The 22,298-nt window shown below is 43.7% G+C and overlaps 1 protein-coding gene across 4 annotated transcripts in view; it reads right to left on the reverse strand.

Annotated features, from left to right (window-relative positions):
- Positions 1-1,938: 1,938 nt before the first annotated feature.
- zmym2 (zinc finger, MYM-type 2) overlaps positions 1,939-22,298 on the reverse strand; it is a 29,804-nt gene continuing 9,444 nt past the window's right edge. For 2 of the 4 annotated variants that reach the window (XM_053877696.1, XM_053877697.1), the window contains exons 2-25: positions 20,615-21,274; positions 20,234-20,429; positions 19,939-20,087; positions 16,469-16,617; positions 16,068-16,230; positions 15,413-15,625; positions 15,136-15,286; positions 14,842-14,957; positions 14,507-14,632; positions 12,812-12,962; positions 11,545-11,717; positions 11,302-11,467; positions 10,986-11,014; positions 10,371-10,512; positions 10,140-10,261; positions 9,709-9,856; positions 9,275-9,412; positions 8,989-9,128; positions 8,332-8,506; positions 8,107-8,255; positions 7,029-7,143; positions 5,574-5,816; positions 4,283-4,427; positions 1,939-3,967 (exon numbers count right to left, since the gene is read on the reverse strand). In XM_053877696.1, the coding sequence (XP_053733671.1) occupies positions 3,742-3,967; positions 4,283-4,427; positions 5,574-5,816; positions 7,029-7,143; positions 8,107-8,255; positions 8,332-8,506; positions 8,989-9,128; positions 9,275-9,412; positions 9,709-9,856; positions 10,140-10,261; positions 10,371-10,512; positions 10,986-11,014; positions 11,302-11,467; positions 11,545-11,717; positions 12,812-12,962; positions 14,507-14,632; positions 14,842-14,957; positions 15,136-15,286; positions 15,413-15,625; positions 16,068-16,230; positions 16,469-16,617; positions 19,939-20,087; positions 20,234-20,429; positions 20,615-21,259 (4,170 nt within the window). In that variant the 5' untranslated portion in view covers positions 21,260-21,274 and the 3' untranslated portion in view covers positions 1,939-3,741. The remainder of the gene's footprint in view (positions 3,968-4,282; positions 4,428-5,573; positions 5,817-7,028; positions 7,144-8,106; positions 8,256-8,331; positions 8,507-8,988; positions 9,129-9,274; positions 9,413-9,708; positions 9,857-10,139; positions 10,262-10,370; positions 10,513-10,985; positions 11,015-11,301; positions 11,468-11,544; positions 11,718-12,811; positions 12,963-14,506; positions 14,633-14,841; positions 14,958-15,135; positions 15,287-15,412; positions 15,626-16,067; positions 16,231-16,468; positions 16,618-19,938; positions 20,088-20,233; positions 20,430-20,614; positions 21,275-22,298) is intronic. The other 2 variants (XR_008415973.1, XM_053877698.1) reach the window with 2 other exon arrangements.

The following is a 22,298-nucleotide window of genomic DNA, read 5'->3' on the forward strand; positions in this document are numbered from 1 at the left end:
GGGAAAAGCTGCCTCTTCAGATATGTTGGGGTTTGTCCTGCTCGGCTGCTCAAAACGCATTTTATGAAGGCGAACGCTTCTCCCTAAAGAATCATGAGCGCTGGAGAGTGTTTTTTTCCGTCTGCCGCTCGTCTCCGGACACAGAAAATGTCCCGCAACATCGCGGCTGCTGCTGGTGAGACGAGCGACTTTCCCAGAGGAGCCCCACAGCGAGGGCGCAGCTCCCCCTATTGGAGGAAAGCAGGCAGTTCATGCTATACGCCTGCAATAAAGGCAACACACTGGAGTCCCTATATATCAACCATTCAGCTGAACCAAAATCAGTCGGTGACCCCAGTTTTGTTTGTGCTTTTGAATATGATCTAAAAGTTTGTCTGCTCTGCGGCAGTGAACGAGGAGGTGGCACATTCTACACCTTGTCAAGCTTTCCATCGCCCAGTCCTGTGTGTTAACTGCTTTCACTGGTTGTTGACCCCAACAGGACCCCAGCGTGTGGATGATCCACGCCCCCTTTCACCAGCAAAAGTGCAACACTCCCAGCCTCGGTGTCACTGACAACATGTGTGTCGATAAGACACTCAGGGTCTCATCTGCTGTCACATGCTCTGGTAGCCATGAGCAGCAGAGAAGCCTTGAAGTTTGAGTTCTGAATTCTGAGTGAACCGTAGTCCTTCCTATGTCCTCTCTTGGATGCACGTCCTTCAAGTCAATCTGGTTTAGAACGTGAGATGATGATGCCCATGGGCAGTTCTCGCCGACACATTCTCACTCCCAAGGCGTCACATGGTTACTATTTTCAAGGTCACTTCTGCTTGGCATGCTGAGGCGTAGGTGTTTCAGTGGAATCAAACCTTTCCCTAGCCACAAAAGGGGAGGGTGGAGTTGGGACAGATGATAGTGAGTTCTCTCCATCAACATGCAACGCTTTTACAACGGCTTTTACGACTTCTGCATCACTCTTAAACACTGAAGTCCACTAAAAGTTATTCCACCTTTAGCCAGTCGGCAGGCCCATCTCCATCCATGGTGCACCCAGTCAAGGTGGAGGTCGACCACGGGTGTAAAGATTGTGCTGGCCCAGAGGTGCAGCTGTGGCCCACGGCAGAGATGAGTGGGGCGAGAGCAGGGATGTGGGAGCTAGTGATCCAGCAGCAGCAGAAGTGGGCGGCCTGTAATCCACCTGCTGGGAAGCACATCACATCAAATGACAGTTCCAGCCTTGACTGTTGCTGCATTTTTGTGGACAAAGGAAATAATTTGATTTACTGCTCGATCTACATTTCTGCCTTAAACCAATGGTGGCACGCCTGGAGGAGACGTAGATGCTCACAGCTGATAGGGGCTTGGCAGGGTGGACTATTCCCCTGTAGAGACGGGGTGAGGAGTTCAGTCATCCAGAGGAGACGCCTCCACACTGAGAGAAGCCAGTTGGCGAGGAACCATGCGGTTTTTCCTCCCTGATGTCTATGTCCATCTGGGGCGGAGCCATCATGTTTCTTGCCTGGACTGGAAGGGCCTCAGAATTCCAGAGAAATCTGGACCTCTTTGCTCCAGCTTCTGCACCCACAGCCAACATCAGTTTAGACAGCAGAAGATGGATAGTTGTGCCTGTTGTTGTGATCCATTTGGAGTTTTAATGTTATGCAAAACATTGGGACTTATTCCCATTATGAAGAACTGAAACTGAACAGAGAGTGGGGCCACCAATCTCACTAGGTCACCAGGCAAGTCATTTTCACCTCACAAAAATGGGATGTATCAGCCTGGGCTAGAAATATGTTTTTAAATACATAGTTAAATCCTAACTATATACAAAAAGAAACGTGGCACAAGAATGAAAGTGTTGAAAGACTGAATGCCTCACTGACTTCTTCACAGACCGCAGGAGCGACAGCGAGTCTGGAGTAGAAAATGAAATCATTTATTTAACATGAATATAGATCAGAAGACACACAGCATCAGACTGGAGTCACAGTCACTCTCAGTATTTACAGTTTAGGCACATTCACATTTGGCTGTAGAGCCACGGCAGCCAAGCGTCGCTGCCTCGGGAGTCCAGCGCGGTTCCGTCAGTCGGCCAGAGTCTTCTGATGCAGTTCGGACAATGTTGACATTCAAGTTTTAAAGGTTTCATTTTGGGTCAGGGATTCTGACTTGCGTCATCCCTCGGACGTCCACTTCGCCTCAGTCTCGGGCATAAAAATATATCTGAAGAACTGAAGCTGGGTGAACCTGGAACATCAGGAGATGCAGTGAAGACTGTGCTGTTTGAGTGAGCAACTGAGATGAATGGTGGCTGCTTCTGGATCCAATGCTTCATGGAAGTCATTTAGGCCTTTAATGACACGCTCCCAAATGTATACAGAGAAGACTTGCACAACTGTAAAAGTGGCCCAAGAGCAGAGACATCACCATTCAAGCCAAAAAAAAAAAAAATCTACACAGAACACAAATTAATGAGAAAATCCCAATTCTTAACGTAGAAAAAAACCCCAAAAGCATTTTATTAGAAGACAAAAAGAGGAAGGGTCCTTCATGTCAAATGGTATCCTGCACTTTCATGAAGAGGGGAGGTGTGGGGGAGCAGGGAACAGCTGGTTTTCAGTGAATAGTCGGGAAGAAACACCCAACCTCAGGAAAAAGAGGCAGCCGAGTCTAACAAGGAAATAAATAACCAGACTATGTAAAATAGCTGATCTCTGTAAGCTAAAGTGAGTTTCCTAAACTTCAGTGTCCCTGTGCCAGATATTTACACTCCGAGCAGATTCGGGTCGCTACATCACACAAAGAAAGATGCAGCATGTAGGTAGGAGGAGAGTTCTTTCTCAGTCTGTAGAGGAGGGGAGGCCAGTCTTTCAGAGCTGTAGGAGGCGGCGACGTGAGGATGAGAGAGCAGCTTCTGGACGCAGGCTTAGCGGGACACTTGTGATTAGAAAACTTCTGTGACGTCGAACTGATACCTGACATTCTCACCGACCATTATTGGACCTGATTAAGTTGCATAGAGATGATGACTTTTCTTGGCGGGCGTGGGTTCTGGACTGTGAGCGACAGATTCATCTAGAGGTAGTGGATAGTTTAAGTGAATGTTGAAGAGTAGCAGGGACTCGACACAGAGATATTTAGCCTGGAATTCAACACACTTGTCATGTCCACGAGCGCCGACTCCAAAACCGGCACACGCCGCAGCAGCTGACCCTGGACTGGGAACCGGAGACCGGTGCTTAGCTGAATACAGGCAAGATAGTAGGTGTGTAAGCATGAGTCATGCGTGCTGACGTCAGCCATTTGAGGGTGAAACATGGATCATAGTGCAGGGAAATGTACTACTCTTCAACAGTCGTTCAGATATTCTCAGACCTGATCCTTCTGTTTGATTGTAACTTCCTACTGTAAACTTAAAAAGACACTGTTCCTCCTGTACAGCTGTTCGGCACCACCTCATGTGACAGCGGCGTCACGGCAGCTCAGTTCTGCCATCGCTGGTTCACAACAAGTCTCCTACGCTGCAATAGGTTTTGTTCTAAAGTTCCTAAAGAATACATAGTATTATTGTTAGACTATTCGCAACATCACCTCCAGCTGAGATCACTCGCAGGCTTCGCTGCTCTTCCTTTCCACTCTGACTCCATTTGTGGATGAACCCTCACCAGGAGGACTGAGCGAGCACTGGAGGAAGATGCACACCTGTACACAACTCATCACCTCTTCTGCTACTTCTAACAAAGTCTAACGCAGCTGCTACTCTCCATCGACTTGCTCGCCACTCTCACTGACACCCTTGTCGTTTCCCTCCACGTGCTTGGGTTCAGTGTAAACATCTCGGACCATGAGGACTCTGGTGAGAAGGCGCTCCAGAGTTTCCCGTTCCAGAGGTGTGGAGCTGAACCAGAGGGCAGCGTCAGGACCAACGGTGGGATCAGGCTGGACATAGAAGACGTCGGAACTCTCGGACAACAACGTCGGGCTGATGGAAGAGAGAGAGAGAGAGAGAGAGAGAGAGAGAGAGAGGAGGCAGAGGTGAGGAAAATGAGTGAAACCTATTGATTTTATTATGCTTCACAGGTCGAGGTAGAGAAGTCCTCATCAATTATACGCTCAACACTGGTGTTCAGGATGTGAACAGCAGAAGGTTTTAATCACTGGACTTTTGTTGGCTGGAAAAAAGGCGCTTTTCATCAAATTAAAACACTTTTCAAATGCAACCCATCACTTCAGAGCACGGGCACCCATTCAATTTCATCTATCATTTGAAGGTACACTGTGCTCTTCAGTCACCCACCATTTGGATCTGTAGAGCTCGTAGAGATGGCGCTCATTCTCCTTGATGGAAGACAACGCTGTTGAGCCACCCGAGTCATCATCGGGATCATAGTCATGGCTGTCGTCCTCCAACTTTCGCTTCCTCTTCCTGGACCCTGTTTGAACTGAAGAAAAGCCAAAGAATGTTACAACTCACTGAAACGGACAATAGAGGCAGCCCTCACAACCAAGTTACTTCTTTGTCCACTAGTGTCCTCATATTCATTATCGGTGCAATCACAATACTTCAGAATGTGAACAGCATAAGAGTTATAATCATTGGACACTGTTGATACTGGAGCTGCACATTTGAGATGGTGTCAGTCGACCCTGCACTGAGCCAGGCATGACTGAAGTATGTGCATGTATAGCCACTAACTGCAATGCAAGGATCAGGAACCCTTTGGCCAAAAATATCACATTTTAGCACTTAAACGTCAATAAAACAGCTGAAATTTCATTGGTCATTGTTCTACATTGCTCGTAAAATTCGATAATTTAGACCGTGACTGGCTGACCGGGCTGCAGAACATCATGGGAAGTCACCATTACTGAGCTTACTGTTGAGGGTGATGGCACCTCACATGCTATATCCTTTGAAAAAGTGGCCAAACTGGATGGCTAAATTGGAAATAAGTCAGAGAAACTGCAGTTAGTTCTGACGATGTTTCGCTCTCCATGTTGGGGGGTCCTTCAAAGAGCCAGACTCCTTGTTGAAAGAGCCACATGTGGCCATAGGTTCCTGACCCCTGCTCTAACGTAATGAGTGTCATATGAAAGCACCACCGCAAGACACAAATGTAGATGTCAAAAGGAAATATTTTCATTGGATCGATATACAGAGCATGTGTGACACAGGATTCACTCATTCGGGGTAAGAATGCGGTTGGCAACAGGCTACAACCAGGCACTGTTTGAGATGGGTGTCTTGAGTAAATGTGTCCTCGTATGAAGCACTGTGTCACTGAGCTTGTGCCCCGGGTCTCCATCACATCAAGCAACTGACCATCCAAAATACAAGGCTTCTCTCCAATACTTCTGATGTTGCAATGATTGGAAAATTTTGCGGTCAGTGCTAAAGCACTTTCACTCACATTCTCATGAAGTAACTACAGTGGCTAGCTTTTGCTGACCTTCTAAAAATCACTTTATGGTTCTCTGTGTGCAATATACAGAAACCATCAGATATTTCAGTAAGGCACTCTCCAGGGTCTCCAGCTTATGGGAGAACAATTTAACAGCACACCCATGGACATGAAACACTGGCACACCTGGATGATCCTGAGAGATGGAAGGCACGCGGATGCAGACTGTGGTTTCCTTGGTAACAGGATGGACGGTGTCTGGACCGTAGACATTTGCAAAAGAGAGTTGGAGGTGCTGCTCAACAGTGCGCAGTCCGAAGTATTTGGTGTTCAGGTAGACCAGAGAGCGCAGCAGCGAGGCAGGACTGTGCTCGCCCAGCTGCTGGCTGCTCCACAGACTCTCCTCCCCGAGTCGACTCCATGGTGAGCCTAATGATACACAAAGTTACTCAACACATGTACAAAGATACATGTTTCAAACTTAATGCAAGAAAGCAAAATGCAAGAACAAAATATGCTTTAAATATTATAGTTTTACACTACATGAAAAGTAATACACTATGGATGCAATGAATTGAAAATCTTGAGGCCAGAGCCGTATAAAATTTTAAATGCTTGGCCAAATACTTAATACAGAATACTTCATATCCAATGTGGTGAAGATTGTTACTATTATATAAAAATGTGCATAAATAGTCGAGAAAATATTTACATACGTTTCTCAGAGAAAGTTTTAGATGATTGAATATTAGAGATGTTTTTTTGTATTTCAGACATGGCGAAATAATTGAAAAAAAACATAATTTCCCATTATATAAAAGGCTGATCATGTGAAGAGAAGGCTCCAGTTAGTTTGGTTGAACACTCATTGCAAACTGCAATTCTATACTCGCTCTCCAACACTTTTAAAGAACCGAAAACTTCAACACTATAACTTCAGCACTGGCTTTTGAAGCGCTCCAGTTAAGTCAGCACCCGAAGGGCAGTGAGTTGCTGGTACTGTCACCACTGAAAGTGAAGCATTGTGCTGCCAGATTTTTCTTGGCGCTTCGAGAGTGGGTTGCCAGAATTTCATCAGGTGTATTGCAGAGCTAATTTCACCTCTGCTGCGCATTTTTCTAAAAACAACACATTCTATTACATTGCCTTGGAAGCGGAAATCATCGTTCAGGCCGCTCTGCACTGTGTTTCATCACTTCTCACGCTTCCCCACCGAAGCCAAATGTTGCCATTAGCAAATGTTCGGTGCATCCCTACAATACACACTTATTTTCAGTGAAGCCATGTATATCATAAATCTATGAATTGCTAGTGAGGACAAAATGAGAACAAATGTGCTCCAGAATAGTCAGATCAGTCCGGTCAGAACACTGACATCTACTTCTCTGTTTCTTAAATGACATATGTGGGAACCTCTCAAATGCAGTGCCCTCATATAACTCAATAATACAATCACTGTGTGTCAGGATGTGAACAGCAGAAGAGTTTTAATCATCGGACACTGCTCATACTGAAACCTAAAAACAATCACATGGATGAAAAAAAATGGGGCAATAACAAAACTTCATACAAGCAGTGCATTTCATATAAAAAGTGCTTCATCCAAATGGCAATATTTCAATACATGAAACCACTGCTCACCATTAGACAGCACATTGGGCTTCCAGTCTTTCAGAACTGTGTTTAGCTCTTCCCCAAACTGGTCGAAGCAGGGGTCACTGAACAGGTCATCCGTTCGGCCTTTGGAGTGGAGGTACTGAAAACAAAGAAATACGACGATGAAGTTAACGAAAATTCATTTCACAAGTCCTCCATAATAACTGACTGTTTTGTCCTCATAGTTGATCAATCAACATTGCTTTTCAGGATGTGAACAGCAAATTGTTCTAATCACAGGACAAATATGTTTTAAGATTAATGTGTCTGAATGACCGTACAAAACTGGAAATTCATTAACATCACAAACTTGGTGAGAAGACCCAGTAAGACAACAGAAATTCTTGAAGTTCCCATGGAGACAAAACGGCATTATTCCTTACATTTTGTTGTTAAAACTCTCCAAAAGTCTGCAGAGAATCCTACAGCCATGACCGACCTCTGCTGTCGCTACCATGCGGCATCAGGGAAAGACTGCGCAACGCTTAAGTTCGTCCTACTGGCAACGCTAATGCACAAACTGGTTCCTACTCGGAAAATAATAGTTCCCACCTGCAAAATGGTGGCAGATCCGCATGAACTTCACACAAATCGAACTAGGCCGCTTTATTGGATGAGATATCCCTTATTATTAGAAATATAATATATGTAGAAGTTAGGTAAAAAGGAATGCTGCTATTAACATACAAGTAATGAATCAAATGAAGGGTGGAAAATAAACTGCTTATTACTAAAACGTATATAATATAATATAACAGTCACACATTAGCCACACTATGCACTGTGACTGTTGAGAAGTAAAGGAGTCTCGAATTGGTAATGAAATAGTAATTTTAATATGCAATATAGAATTTGTATATATATATAAAATCATGTAAATAACCTATTAAATAATTCCTGGGAACTGTCAAACCTGTAGAGTCATTGAGGTGTAGATGAGTTTATAGTTAAAAAGTATACTAACAGAGAGCTGAAGTGAAGCAAAGACCCAAAGCGAAACAGATAAATACATCAATGAACAAACCAAAGACACATGCAGAGGCTCACGAGTGATTTGACAAACCTGCTGGATGCCCAGACAGAGGTAGAGAATGCTGTCTGGTGAGTAGCGCTCACCACCAGGCCGACACACTTCCCTGACAAACCGGGACAAGGACACATTGAGCTCCTCTGAACTCAAGGACAGCAAGCTGCTCTTGGGCCAAGGCAGGGCTGGAATAGAGAGAGCTGTGTTTTGAAATCACACTTTCTTATCTTCTTTAATTAAGCTTGGCAGTAAAGTGTTAACCTTGTTTATTGTCCTTCACTTTAGAGTCAGAACTCGTCAGTACCCAGCGCTTCCATGCATTGATCCCATAGCAAGCTTTGAAGTGCAGCAGACTTCCTTCTGACTGTCTCGCAGCCAGTGGAGAGGAAGACAAGGATAAATCTGATCCCGTCTCCACTGCCATCTTCTTGCTCCCCTGAAAATAAAGCAAATAAACATTAGAGTTCTACCTTGCTGCCTCAGTCCCCTTTCTGGTTCATTTGCCTTCATGATCGCTATGAAGATTTGTGGCATTATTAAATAATGTGCAGATGCGGAATGTTTAATACAGCAGTAAAAGCTCAGATGAACGCTTGCACCTCTTGTTACATCAAATAAGAACAGCGTTTCCGTAACGTACTTCAGAAGAGTAAAAAATAAACTCCTCTCTCCAAGTTAAGAAACTGGATTTAAGTAAACCAAAACACTGAACGGCTTATTGAAAAGCATCAAATAAAATTATGGTTAACTTATGGTACCTCTGAAAGTGCAACAATTCTAAAACTTCAGCACGTAAGCAAAGTCTAAAAAAAACCCAGCAGGATCAGAGTTTTATCTCCTCACTGTTTGGCCCGCGGCACACAGTTCACGATGCTGTCTTTGACTGACGGGCGATTATATGTCTGATCTAATACTCACCGTTCTTTTGGGCCGAGGTCGAAGCAGTGGCTCCTCTGGTGACTTCTTCTCTTGCTCCTCATTTTCCTCTGTTGAGACTGGAGGTAAAGACAAGCCCTTGGCATTATCTGTCCCTTCCACAGCCCGAATTTGATCAGAGCCTAGAAGAAATAAAATTTATTAGACTACAGAAGATGTTTTGAATAACAGCACTGGTCACAAAGATCATGAGATATGAAGTTTCCCCAGGGTCTTCCCAACTTTCAGAACCATATTAAAAATGAATAATATTTTCCTGAATATTTACCTTGGGGGAAATCAGCCTCAAGGTCCAAGTCGGGCTCATACATATCGTCATCGTCTTCTTTTATTTCTACTTTCTCATTTTTCAAGCAGCTGGTTTCTGCTCCACTCTGCTCCCCTTTTACCTTGACTGGCTTTACATCTGTTACACAAACCAAGAAGACTTGGTTAGAATGCGCATGTGTTAAAGAAAAAAATAAAATTCACCTTGCACCAGAGTGCAACCAGTGTGAAACCAAAACAGAAAATGTAGTGCATCTCTAACAGGATCAACAGGGGCCATCTTTTATAGCATGACCTTGAGTCCAAGCTCCTTTACCTTGATGCATTCATCATACATTTCATTTCAGTCCTACCTTTTGTATCCCAACACAGAAGCTTGAAGGTCCTCTTTTATCTTGTTTCTATTGAAACATTGAGACCACTTGACTTGCTTACCTGGTTTATGGTCTTCTGAAATACTCTCTCCAGACAGTGGGTCAGTTTCTGGGAGGTCAGGTGCCATTTCAGACTTCAGCTCATTCAGGGTCCGGACAATCTCATCGGCCCCCGATAGAGTCGTGGGCACGAACACAGGCACAGGAAGCTGCCGGTGGAAGAAATGAAACGGCCAATTTAGCAACATATCTGGTGGCTGAAATAAAGCCTCTAATTGGCAGCAAATGTTACGCTGCTGAACTCTGCTTGATGTTGGTTGACATATATTTAGTCCTATAGTCTTGTGCCAAGTTTGGCAAAGTGGCAGTTAAAAACATTCTTTGGTGAGTTAACAGCTAGAGCAAGTTTAATATATTTGGAAACGGCTTCAAAAAAAGTTCTGAAGCCTGGGAAAAGCTTAAGTTTCAGTCAGAATTCCAGCCTACACTTACCGGTACAGGCATGGAGAACGGCATTGGAGTGACCTGGGTGTACATGTTCATGGGCATAGGGATATAGACGGGCACAGGAATGGGCACTGGAATAAACTCTCTCTTAACACCATCATCAGCATCTGTTGAGAGACAGAAAGGACCTATTGAAGATGTGGTTTTCTGATCATTTCAATTGCACAACAATATTTTAAACCTTTGAATTTGATGTCGCCAAGCATTTAACTTCACCTGTTTGAAGATGTTTACTCTGCATGTGTGGTTTGCAGTAGGTGGCCTTGGTGAGAGTGAGGGGTTTGCAGAGCACGGCCTTGTTCTTCACATCTCTTATCAAGTTTCCACTGGCGTACGGTACAGTGCCCTGGTTCACCAACTTAACACAAGACAAGAACTTGCATGTAAGTCATCCGGCTGATAAAGTGGGGTTTATATTTCACAGCAAGGAAGTGAGGACATGAATAAAAAATACTTGGGGATTATCAAAGGTAGATTAAAGATTTGGTCGTATTAAGAAGAACAAGTTTTTTTGTACATTGCAGCATTTCAATTTTTTTCATATTATATCAGTACAGGGATTCATCATTATGACCTGACAGATCAGTGATTCTCAGCTGGTAGGTTGGGTCCCAGAATTTTTTGAAAATGAAACTGGTATTGAACCATTAGATTGTTTTGGATGAGAGATAAAGGAGCATATTTCACATTAGTATACATTTCATTAAATACATTTCATGCTCTTGGTCACAGCTTGTTGTTATTTTGGAATGATGTCAGGTCGCCAAAGACGACATGTTAAAAAAAAATGTCCACACAGTATTATATTACACAATTAACATGGCTACTTACCCCGACTTTAGCCCCTTGGACATCCAGCCCTGTAAAGATAAAGGTTTTGAATTTTGTAAACAAATGAGCAGCAAGACAATGAGCAGCAAGTCACATTTTCTGTTAATGTGTTTTGTTAATGGTTTGTCCCTCAAACCTTAAATTTCAGTCTCATTAGCATCTAGCTGAATAAATAGAGAAGACAAAGTGTGGGTTCCAAAAATGTCCACACAGTAGCCAGTGTGACCAGTAAGCAGTGACTTCATCCTAAGTCAGTTTGATCATGTGACAGCTAAAAGAACGGTGCGGGGATAAACAGCATGCTGTCGCTTCTCACCCAGAGTTGTGTTTTCGGGACCTTTCTGCGTCACCATGATCGGGTCATTCTGCTGCAGGTAGAACTTCAGCAAGCACTGCTGGTCGCAGAAGTGTTTCATTTCCGTCCTCCACATAACGGACTCAGTCAGATTACCCTGCACCTTGCAGCAGTCACACCGCGCCGCCTAGTGGTCAAACAGAGGAAGGTCAGCAGGACGACAAATGTGCAAAGACGGATATGAGAAATGCAAACTGACGTGACCTTGTGGTACCAATCATGAAATCTCTTGGCGCATGTCTCACTACAGAAGTCACGAGTCATGCCACCGAGCTGCCGAGTCACTCCTCTCTTGCAGAGTTGACTGCAGTGGTTACAAGTCACACACTTTAGACCCAACCGCTTGATGAAATCCTGCTTGAACAACAGCTTACAACCTGGAACAAAAGGCAGACATGAATGAATGTGTCTTTCATCTACTCTGTTCCATAGACAGTGACTATGGATCAGAGGGGATCCATAGTCACTGGATCAGAGGAGACTGGTAACTTACAATGTCTTGCTATTGTCTTACTTTGCTTCCAATACATTACATATGTCGAACATTTTAGACAGATCAAAAAGGAGCTGACTGAAGAACAGGTCTACTCATTTCTGCTCTTTATTTGCCACTTTTCGCCACCCAGGGTTAAGTGAAACTGTGCCAAGTGCTTTATGTTGCGTTACTGTCACTCAGTTCGTTCTGATCTGCAACGTCTCCTCTCAAAAGAAATCTTGCAATTTCTGTGTCAGATACATTTTCCTGAAAACCCTTGTGTTGTGCAAAAAGTCTCCTCAGTAGCCTTTTTGGGAGGAACACAAACATTGAATGCAGTGTTTGCTATATGCACTTAAACTGTAGAAAATATTTAGCTAAATGCAATCCTCATTATTAACTATTGACAATTGAAGATGAAAGAAATGTTGGTCATTGCAAATTTATATATACATATATTGCATTCCATGATTAAAAATCCAGTCACGCAGATTTAAATTGTGTGTAATGCCAGTCAGTTCAGGAGTGAATAGCAAAACTTAAAGTAAAACTTAAAGAAACATCAGATAATTCGATACCATTTAAAAAAAAAAAAAAAAACTCAAGCTAAAAACTGGACACATCTCAAGGGCAAATGATGAAATCCACCACCAATATCATGGACAGAGAAGGTGACGAAACCATTCCAAGGCCAGTCTGCGCTGAAGTGCTGGCACATTCATGATTTCTTTCTTTGAGATAAATACACTAAGACAGCAGTGCTCAATCAGACTTAAATTTACTTGGGATATATCACATAACTGCAGCACAAGCACTCTTATTTCCAGACTACAATCCCCTACCTTTTTCACACACTCTGGACCCTGTGGCTTAAACAATGATGAGGCTAATATATGGACCTTTACGATGATATCACGGCATCCATTTCTTGAGGTGAACTTAGGGGATATGAGGACACACAGCCCTATCTCAAACAGATGGCAACAGTACTCCTACCTTCGCTGCAGAATGGTTTCTTGACCCCAGATACATTGACTGTCTCATGGAGTGTCTTCTCCTCTTGACAGTACTCGCAGGACGTGACGATGCAATGCAGCTTTTTGTAATCGTCACAACAGACTTTACTACAGAAGTGGTAGACCTTATCCTGTGAAGAGGGACAAAGTGCATACCATCATTCATTACAATAAGAAATAACTGGAGGCTTTACTACAAACAATACCATATACTTAGAAGCCAAAGTGGATAGCTCAGTTAAATGGATGCACTTAAAGAAGCTGTTGTTGTGTGTTGAATATGCAAGTTTGTTTGAAAATGTGTTGAAGTTCTACATGAAAGTAACCGGACAGCTGTCTGAAACATTTAAATCTGTTTCGATGTCGGTACTATCAAGTAGGCCCGCACGATTCGGGGGAAAATATGAATCACAATTTTTGATTCATATTGAATTGATATGACGATTCTCTGCCACAATTCTTTTGTTTATTGCACACATAAACCATGACAAAACAAAGTTTGCTTAACGCTAGCGGCACCAACAGCCTGCTGCTGAAACAGCGGTCTCACTTCCATGAGCCCGGAAAACTCTCCGTGCTCCGTCAAGTGCTGGTGCTTTAAATTGCGTATATAATTTTGACGCGCCATGCACAGCATTTTCCCGTGCCAGTGCTGCAGGATACAAACTTGAAATGACAGATTAAGATGAAAGAACCTTCACAGCAGACATGATTCTGTTGAGTGAACAGTGAGCAGGGACTAGTGGTCGCATCACAACCAGCGGGGCTTCATCAGAGCACAGGCTGTCACATGTGATCAGTTGTTGTGATCGGCAATGACAGGGAATGATTGACATTCTGCGATCACGCTGAAATCTGCCATCAAAATCGGTGACTGATCGATTGGAGCATCCCTAAATTGTGGCGTTACCTTGTGGTGCTGCGACAAGTGAAGAAAACGTCTTGCAAATCACTTGAGACTAACGCTTGTCATCCAGTTTGAATCCAAAATACAGCCACACAAGCGAATGGAGCCTTTTATGGGGACAAGTTCATTTTGAGAACGTTTGAACGGTTGATTCTGCTCACTAGTTCCCGGTTTGTCATCCATATTCCTTCAGTTTCTATCCTGTCGCTGAGCAATCCAATCACCACCGTGTTCACATCACGAGTGAAACACGTGACTACAAGGCGCTTCATCATTGGCTGAAGTTGAAGCCATAAGCATCGTGGGAAGTCAGAAACTAGTGGCTTGCAGCGCCGCTTGGGAGTGTAAAACTCACAAAGGAAAGTAGCATTTGTGATGCAACGCAGTCTGTTTGTAAATGAAATCTAAATTAACTGAAAATTAAATCCGACACAAAGGTGAATCTAAATCGCAATTTTTGAACACTTTATCGTGCAGGCCTACTATCAAGCAGTAAAAGTAGCAGATTAAGTTTATGACATTAACAGCATATTACTCTTCTTCGTCATCCAGGAGTGGCAAGAGATGATTTGGGGATGATCGTTTTTCATTTGGCACTGGTTTCACACCAGGTCACCAAAAACTGCACGAGCAAAGAGCAAACGAAAAAAGCTTGCACAGGTTCACACCAAAACATGGCATCAATACGCCATGTACAGTAGCACACGTAATGGATTTTAGTACTGATGTACGTATTAAAATATGGACTTCTGGTCCTGATGGTCTCACCTCCCACTCCAGGGTTTCTGGTTTCATACTGAATGCGCCTCGACAGTAGTTACACTTGAGCTGAACCTTTTCATTGTCGTTGGAGACTGATGTCTGTCCGTTTGTGTTGGTCTGCAGTGTTGCGTTCTGTTAATGGATGAGGATGTTTAGAAAAGAGAGTAGAGCGCTGCCAGTTAAAGAAAAAGTGTCAGCACAGACATGTTTGGGAAAACAAAAGATAAAACCAATCCTGCACTTTGTACTCAGTATCTCCACACAGCTAATGGCTAACATCAATAAAGTCTGCACACTTTAAATAAAGCCATTGAAACATGGTTCCCTACAAGAAAACTGACCTGGAACTTCGTGACACACTGTGAGCTGCAGAAGTTGAGGACGTTTCCCTCCGGCAAAGTGGCCTGATACTGAGGCAAGGAATTCCTTTTACAGAAGTGACATGTTGGCTCTGCATCTAAACAAAGTTGCGATTGACAAAAAGTGTTAGGGAAAACATCTTATCAAAACGAATTACTAAACACACCAATATGCATCAACGTAAAATAAAATAGCATCAGAATGTACTTGTTATTCATACATGAAAGCAAAATATAGCCTCTAAAATATCAGAACTTGTGACCTTGATAACTCACTTTGGAAGGTTGACGCCGATAGCTTTCCCTTATTCATGCAGCTAACGGAGCAGTAGGTTCCCATGGTGCCCCCTGGTCCGAAGCTGTGGAGAACCTCACCGGTTTTGATGAGTGTTTTGCAGTTCCGGCAGCTGGCTAGTTTACTGTGTGCCTGGAGGAAGACAAAGATAGAAAGACACTAAACCACGGCTCCAACTGCGCTGCTCCTCGCAGATCGGAGGAAAGCAGAATTTCATTCTATCTAGATACACCAAATGGGATTCAGTAGAGCGGGTACCTGCTTGAAGTCCCTGAGACAGTTGTGGCAGCAGAAACGTTTCTGTTGACCGTCCACCAGCAGGAAGTGGTTAGCTGATGCACGGTTTGGAAGGTAGTCGCCACATTGCTCGCAGCAGTTCATGATCAGGCCGTTGGCGCGGCGGTACACGTTAAAACAAGCGTCGCTGCAGATCTTATGCGTTACAGTCTTGAAGCTAACTTCGTGTCGGATCTGCAGAAATGAGATGGCCATGTTCAAAGAGATGCGACATTGTCATAGTCAAACTTCAAAACATCTTAAGAGGGGTAGAAAAAAGCACATAGATGCCCCTGATGGAGGAGAGTTTAGTTTCGCTTGCTGTTAAAATATTGTAAGAAGGTAAATCTTTCCTTTATGGAAATGGAGATCATGTGTTCAGCAGCACAAGTCTGCTTGGCACGTTGATCAGGTGATATCCACACAGAGCGATGTGAAAGAATGTGAGATATGCAATGAAAGGCAGTGAAGTGAATTGGAGGGGACTTTATGACTTCAATTTGTAGTATCTGTTAACATTTTTCTGAATATGTTACAAAGAATTTGACTGGCAATAAAATAGTTCTCAGTATTAGTGAAGAGAGAATTCCTGCCTGCTAAGACTGTAACAACAGGCGTGTGTTTCTTCATGCCTCACCTCTGTAAGTTTGCCGCAGACAGTACATTTGGTTTTGAGGCCTGGCTTAGGTGTGTTTTGCTTGTTCTCGTATGCAGCAAGGCAACCAGTGCTACAGAACTCTTGGAAGGACTCGCTCGAGTCAACCTGGGCCACGATGGTACCCTTCATGTTTGTTATGTCCCTGGAAAACATCAAACCCAATACATTGGAATAAGGAAGCAAGAGACACAAACAAACTGTGATGCTGATTAGAAAGAGCAAAAAAAAAAAAAGAAGCAACCTTGATGAATAATACAGTTGCGTTGACGGTAACATGCCACATGTAAATATGAAAATAAAAGCCACATAAGCAACAGAAACGGAAATTGCAAAAGTAGTATCAAAAAGCATATGTTGAAAAATGAAAGGGAGGCACTCACTTTTTGCACATGGTACAGCTTTTCTTTGGGGCGGGTTTGTGTGAGAAGGCAGAGAGACAGGTGGTGGAGCAGAACAGGTGTGTGGAGCCTTTCCGTTGGTAGGCTGTCTGGCCTTTCTTCAGAGGCTTTTTGCAGTTTGCACAGGTCACCTGGGGGTAGCAAATGTACACATTACTGGCAAGACATTTTGTGAAAAAGACAACACAAAAAGAAAATCGCTCTTTTTTTGAATACGTCACCCCTGGAAAGCAGTTGAGCAAATTTAAAATGCTTCAAATATGTTTGGTGCAAAAATCAAGATTAAAAACGGCACATCCTTTTGGGTTGATATGAAATATGCTTCATAGGGATACAAGACAAGAACTTTAAAAATTACTTAAAATGATATAATACAGGAAGGAACAAATGTTTTTCATTCAACTGTCACAAAAATGCAGAAAAGGAGAATTCTCCGACCCCTGCCATGAATGTCTGCCAAACAAAAACAGCACAGCGAGTATGCATCTGACTGAGGGTGCCAAAATGACCTCTCCCACCGGGGGGCAGACCTAGTCATTGAATGCATCTTGTTCGCTCACTCTTATTTAAAATTACATTTTGGCCACTTATGGCCTCCGTCCTCACTACCCCCAGTCTGGTCACATGCACAGGAGACATGCTAAGGCGAACAGGGGTGTGGAAAGGACAAACTACAGATGCAACTGCCTTGGAGAAAAAGAAATCCAAAGTTGACATGGAGACTACTTTTACGCAATTCCAGACCGGTCTGATTTGATTCTTCCGATGAAACAGGTATTACTTTAAAGACCAATATCATCGCAATTAAATCCCTCACACCCTGAATGTTAAAATATGAGTCTGCAACTTGGGAAGCTAGTTTTTTCCATCTTCATCATCTTTAAATATTTATATCAGGATGAAATACATATCTGGTGTCAGAAATCGACACTACTGCACAGACAGGACGTGCTTTGGTGGACCAGAGAACAGTGGGGGATCAGACTATGTCTATGGAGTCAGGAGATGTGCATGTTCAGAGCTGCACTGGAGGCAGAATGAAGCCCACTGTGACGTAACAGCGTGTTTCATTCTTGTCACCTAACAAAGATTTTAGACGGGGGAGAACCTTATAAAGCAAGGGTTTCAAATTAACAGCCTGTAAGCTACCGTAAATTCCGGACCATAGAACGAACTGGAATATTAGCAGCCACTAAATTTGAGGAGAATATATCTTGTTCATACTCCACACATCTTTTATTTGAATTAACATGCTCAAAATTAGTGTGTCCAAAGTTCTGACACCACAGCCGGTCTCAGCTGCTGCATCTCTTCCAGGATATCGTCTCTGTTGGCGGAGCTGCGGACACGCAGGCGAAAACAGTGCATTTTGCTTTAAGCTAAATAAAACCCCTGTGAGTTCATCCCTTTCATATGACGAGGCTCAATATTTTGGCAGGATGAGCAGCATCGTTCCAGCTTCAGACAGCAGGAAAAATGTAGCGGTTTACAGTCTGGAAATTGCGTTATTTGCGGCCCTCACATCACTCTCCCACTCTGTTCAGTGTAGAAGACAGAAGACACTGTTTAAGTCAATTGCCATAGCCTACATCTGAGCTTTAAAAATACTGAGCTTGGGAACATACTTAAATTTAAGTTACAGACACTGTGTATTGCCATATATATGAATATTATATTGTAGGGCTGGGTATCGATTGTAATTTCAAGAATCGATTCGATTCCGATTCTCATGACTCAGAATCGATTATCACGATTCAATTCGATTCGATCCGATCCGATCTCGATTCAGGTTAGTATTTAAACCATTTTCTGAGCTGTTGCCATGATCACATGACAAGTTACGCAACCTATTAACACTAGTATCATATTGAAATTCAACAGGAAATGAATGAAGGATTCATAGTAAATGATAATAAAGATCCAGACACAGAACACGATGTGACTGCTCATGGGACTGGTGCATTATTAGAAATATGACACTAAAAATTCACCCAAAAGATGCTGCTGTTTAATACTAATGCATTTTTATTTTATTATCAAAATGAAAAAAAGATATTCTCAGCCACTGAAAATGTAAACAGAGTGCTGGTTACTGACTTCACAGCAACCTGACGGTCATTGGTCAGTATGTAAACAGTTCTATGTGGTCTGTAGTACGTGTGAGAAGAGGTTCCACTCCTCATCAATATAGTGAGTTGTCAGATTCGTGTAAGATTGCGAAGATGTCCACGTACCCCTTGTAATGCCCACCCTGACTGCTGACTGAAGCTTACTTTTCACCTTTTCTTTTACTGACTGGTGCATGTTTGGGATAACAGACGTTTACGAGACACCATAACGTAGTGTGGCTCTGTTACTTTCATTAGCCGCCTGAAGCCCTCGTTTTCAACGACGGAAGACGGGCGCATATCTTTGTAAATGAAGCCCGCAATCGCTTCAGTTATTTTGACGGAGTGTGCAGAATTACCCGGTAGTGGTAAAGTTCGCTCGAGTTTCATTTGTTGTGGCCCGGTGGATGGCTTGGACAGGAGCTCTCGGTGATGTCGCGTCATGTGACTCGTGAGGTGGGTCATATTTCCGCAATACTGCAACACTTCCGATACCTCCATTAGGCATAACATGCTAATTGCTATGCTTTTGTCGAGCGCATTTTTGGTTTGGTCGCGTCTGAACGTTGCTAGTGTTGCCACTGTGAGGAGGCATGTTGTTCGATTCAGAATCGGAAAATCAGTTTTTTAAACACAGCACTATTATTATTGTTTAGTTAGGTATTGTGATTGTTGCTATTTATAGGTTAATTTATAGGTCCACTCTTCCAAAGATGCTGGCGACAGATGCAAAAAAAAAAAAAAAAAAAGTCAGCCAAACGTCAATAATATTATCAAAACAGTGCTATTACTACCATAGACAATCTGGACAATACCACCATAGCAGATGACATCCACACAGAGGAACAACCTTGACACCTGACAACTCAACACCTGAAGATATTGATCCAACATCCTATATTGCGAGACACTGTGATGCTCACATATTGGGATGACCTGCCAATGTGCTATCATGCAGGTGACATAGATAAGATGGTAGCGTGGTCAGTCTGTGGGAGGCTGCTCATTCGGTGTATGTGTCAGTGTGTACCTGACACTCTAACCCTGTGTCAGTTGCAACCAACTGCGCTGCAACAGACGATAGAAAAAAAGACAATGACGCACAGCAAAAACCAGAATAAGTCCCCTTTCTCCCCTGGTCAGCGGCCCAGCCTGGCCAATACTTTGCCGCCATTAGCTCCCTGGCCAATGGAGTTTGAGACCTCTGTTATCAAGTAATAACCTTATACAATGGAATGGACATTTGAAACAAATGAGTAAGTGAGGAAAGTTGTAGTTCTTTAATGCCTTTGGCCAAGTCACTTTGGTACAACGTAACTCAGTACAACATCCAGAATGAATTACCTTTACTGTCCTGGGCTGTGCCTGAGATCCAGGAGAGGAAGAGGAAGACTGTCCTGGAGGTTTGGGAAGAGAGGTGGCAGGTGATGGAGAATCCACTCCTGTCTGTTTATGGTTGCGAGGTGCTGACGCAGACTGAGAGATCCATGAATCTGGGGGACGAGAGAAAGCGTTCATCATTCAAGGGGAGAGATGCAAATGCAAGAATTTAAGTTTTGACGTTGTCCAAGTTTAAAATGCATCAGCCATTTTGAGACAGATTAAGGAGGACTGACAAGCATTTGAAAAATAAAGTTACCTGCTTTGTTGTGTGTGTCTGTGTCTCCATTCTGTACCAGCTCACCAGCAGACCCTGACCCCCTTCCAGGGTTAAAGGATGCCTGAGGTTGACCAGCCAAGCTGTCAGTATTCAGAGTGAAGGTGTTGCTGATCTGCAGATCATTTTCCTCTCTCAAGCCCTCACCATCCTGGAGACAATTTTTCTGCTTGTTTTTCTGTTCAAAATATCCAGTCATTATCAATCTTTATCTCTACATCTGGGAAAAAACATGCGGCTATCGAATTTGATCGAAGGCTCTACAACGCCATAAGCACCTACTGAAAACGCCGAGGGTGATCATGAAGGCTTCATTATGTTGCACATTTATTAAATTATATGCAAATTGTGTGCGTTTCTCACCACGACAGCTGCAGCGTCTCCCTGCAACGATGTTACAGACGTTATCATCAGGCTCATATCTGTATCATCCTCCATGGAAGGTTGCAGGGTTTGTCTTTGGCCCAGTGTTGTGACACTTGAAATCCTGATCTCAGAGTCTGGCTCCGTGCTGCTGAGGGTGCCTGGTGAGTGAGAGGAGGAGTCTCCAGGGGGCACCCGAGGGGAGTTGGAGTCGTCTTTGTGTCCAGTGTCCTCTTCCTCGTCGTCAATGATAATAGGCTCCGCAGCATTAGATGAAGGATTAGAAGGTACGGCCTCTGATGATATGGCAGGTGGACTGTTGTCCAGAGGAGGCGTGACTGCCTTTGACGGGTCAACTGCTGCTGAAGCTGCAGTTGACTCGTGGCAGTCTGTGCTGGGCATGTCCTGGGAAGGAGTTGTGGATGAAGGCTGGGGAGCATCTTCGTCTAACACCACCACATCATCTTCACTGTCCTTAGCCACGCCATCGATTGTGACTCCATCTTCCGTTTCCATGGAAACTGCATCCTTGGTCCCCTGGGGGGGCGTGGCTGGCTGATGTGGGGATTGAGTAGCGTCCATGGGCTCCACTTGTTCCCCTGCCTCTTCTGCTACGGCAGGGTTTGGTTCCGACTCCCCATCCATTGCTAAGGCAACCACCTGCAGGCAGACAGACAACAGGGACGCTGAAAGTCATTGTGATGATTGGGTTTATGAGATGCGACAGATGCTCAGGTAGCTCAGGTGTCCCCAGCGACCAGCGCCTCTAACAATGCCTGATAAAGACTCATTACTGGTGTCTGAAATTTTGTACCTCACCACCACTAGTTTTCTGCATGGTTTCAGTTACAGGCAGTTCAACTGTGAAGCATTTCTTCAGTTGGAAAAAAAATCACTGACTCACTATGCTTGCTAATACATGGGTCAAATGCCCAAGTAACACTCAAGAAAGACGACAACACCAGGCAACTTTTTTGGGGCCTGCGAGAATGTGAGCAAACTATAGACATGGGAGGGGTCTAACACACAATGTGAAGACTATTTTTCAAACCAAGTTACCAGTCAAGTCAGCCTGCTAGTGGCGTAGTTAATCGTCTTCATCTCCATAAGAGCACACGCACAACGTGACCACCTCACACCACCACTCACCTGCTGTCATGCTTGGAGTTAAGATTTATTTTTGGGAATATTAGGGCAGCACACAACCTCCACAAAGCAAGCACCTGAGCAGAGGGTAGGGTTTTAGGTTTGCCACTACATTGCCTTTATGTGCAAGATGGAGGTGAAAGGCACAATCCTGATATGATTATTAATCTTCTTATGCACTCTTTACATACACAAGCAGTTTGATCAAAGCACTCGGATCCTCCACCTGCTGTCTGACACGCCCTACAAGTCCCTCATTATAGTTGCATATTTGGATGAAGAGATTTAGTTTATTCGCAGTCTAGAAATATGTCATTTGAGGAGGTTAAAAAGCTATTTGTCGCGTCTCATACCAAACGCTAATATGGTAGGTAAGACACCAGACAGGACTGTCAGAAATAGCCAGAGCACCGCAGTGACAAGTGGTACAGAGACATGTGTGACACAACCATGGTCGAGAGTCTGTTGGAAACTGCAAGGAAAGAAACAGCTGATCACAGAGCCGTGAGTATCAACCGCTTCCTCCCGACCGCCATCT

The sequence above is a fragment of the Synchiropus splendidus genome, chromosome 10 (assembly GCF_027744825.2).
Source record: "Synchiropus splendidus isolate RoL2022-P1 chromosome 10, RoL_Sspl_1.0, whole genome shotgun sequence".
Lineage (NCBI taxonomy): Eukaryota > Metazoa > Chordata > Actinopteri > Syngnathiformes > Callionymidae > Synchiropus > Synchiropus splendidus.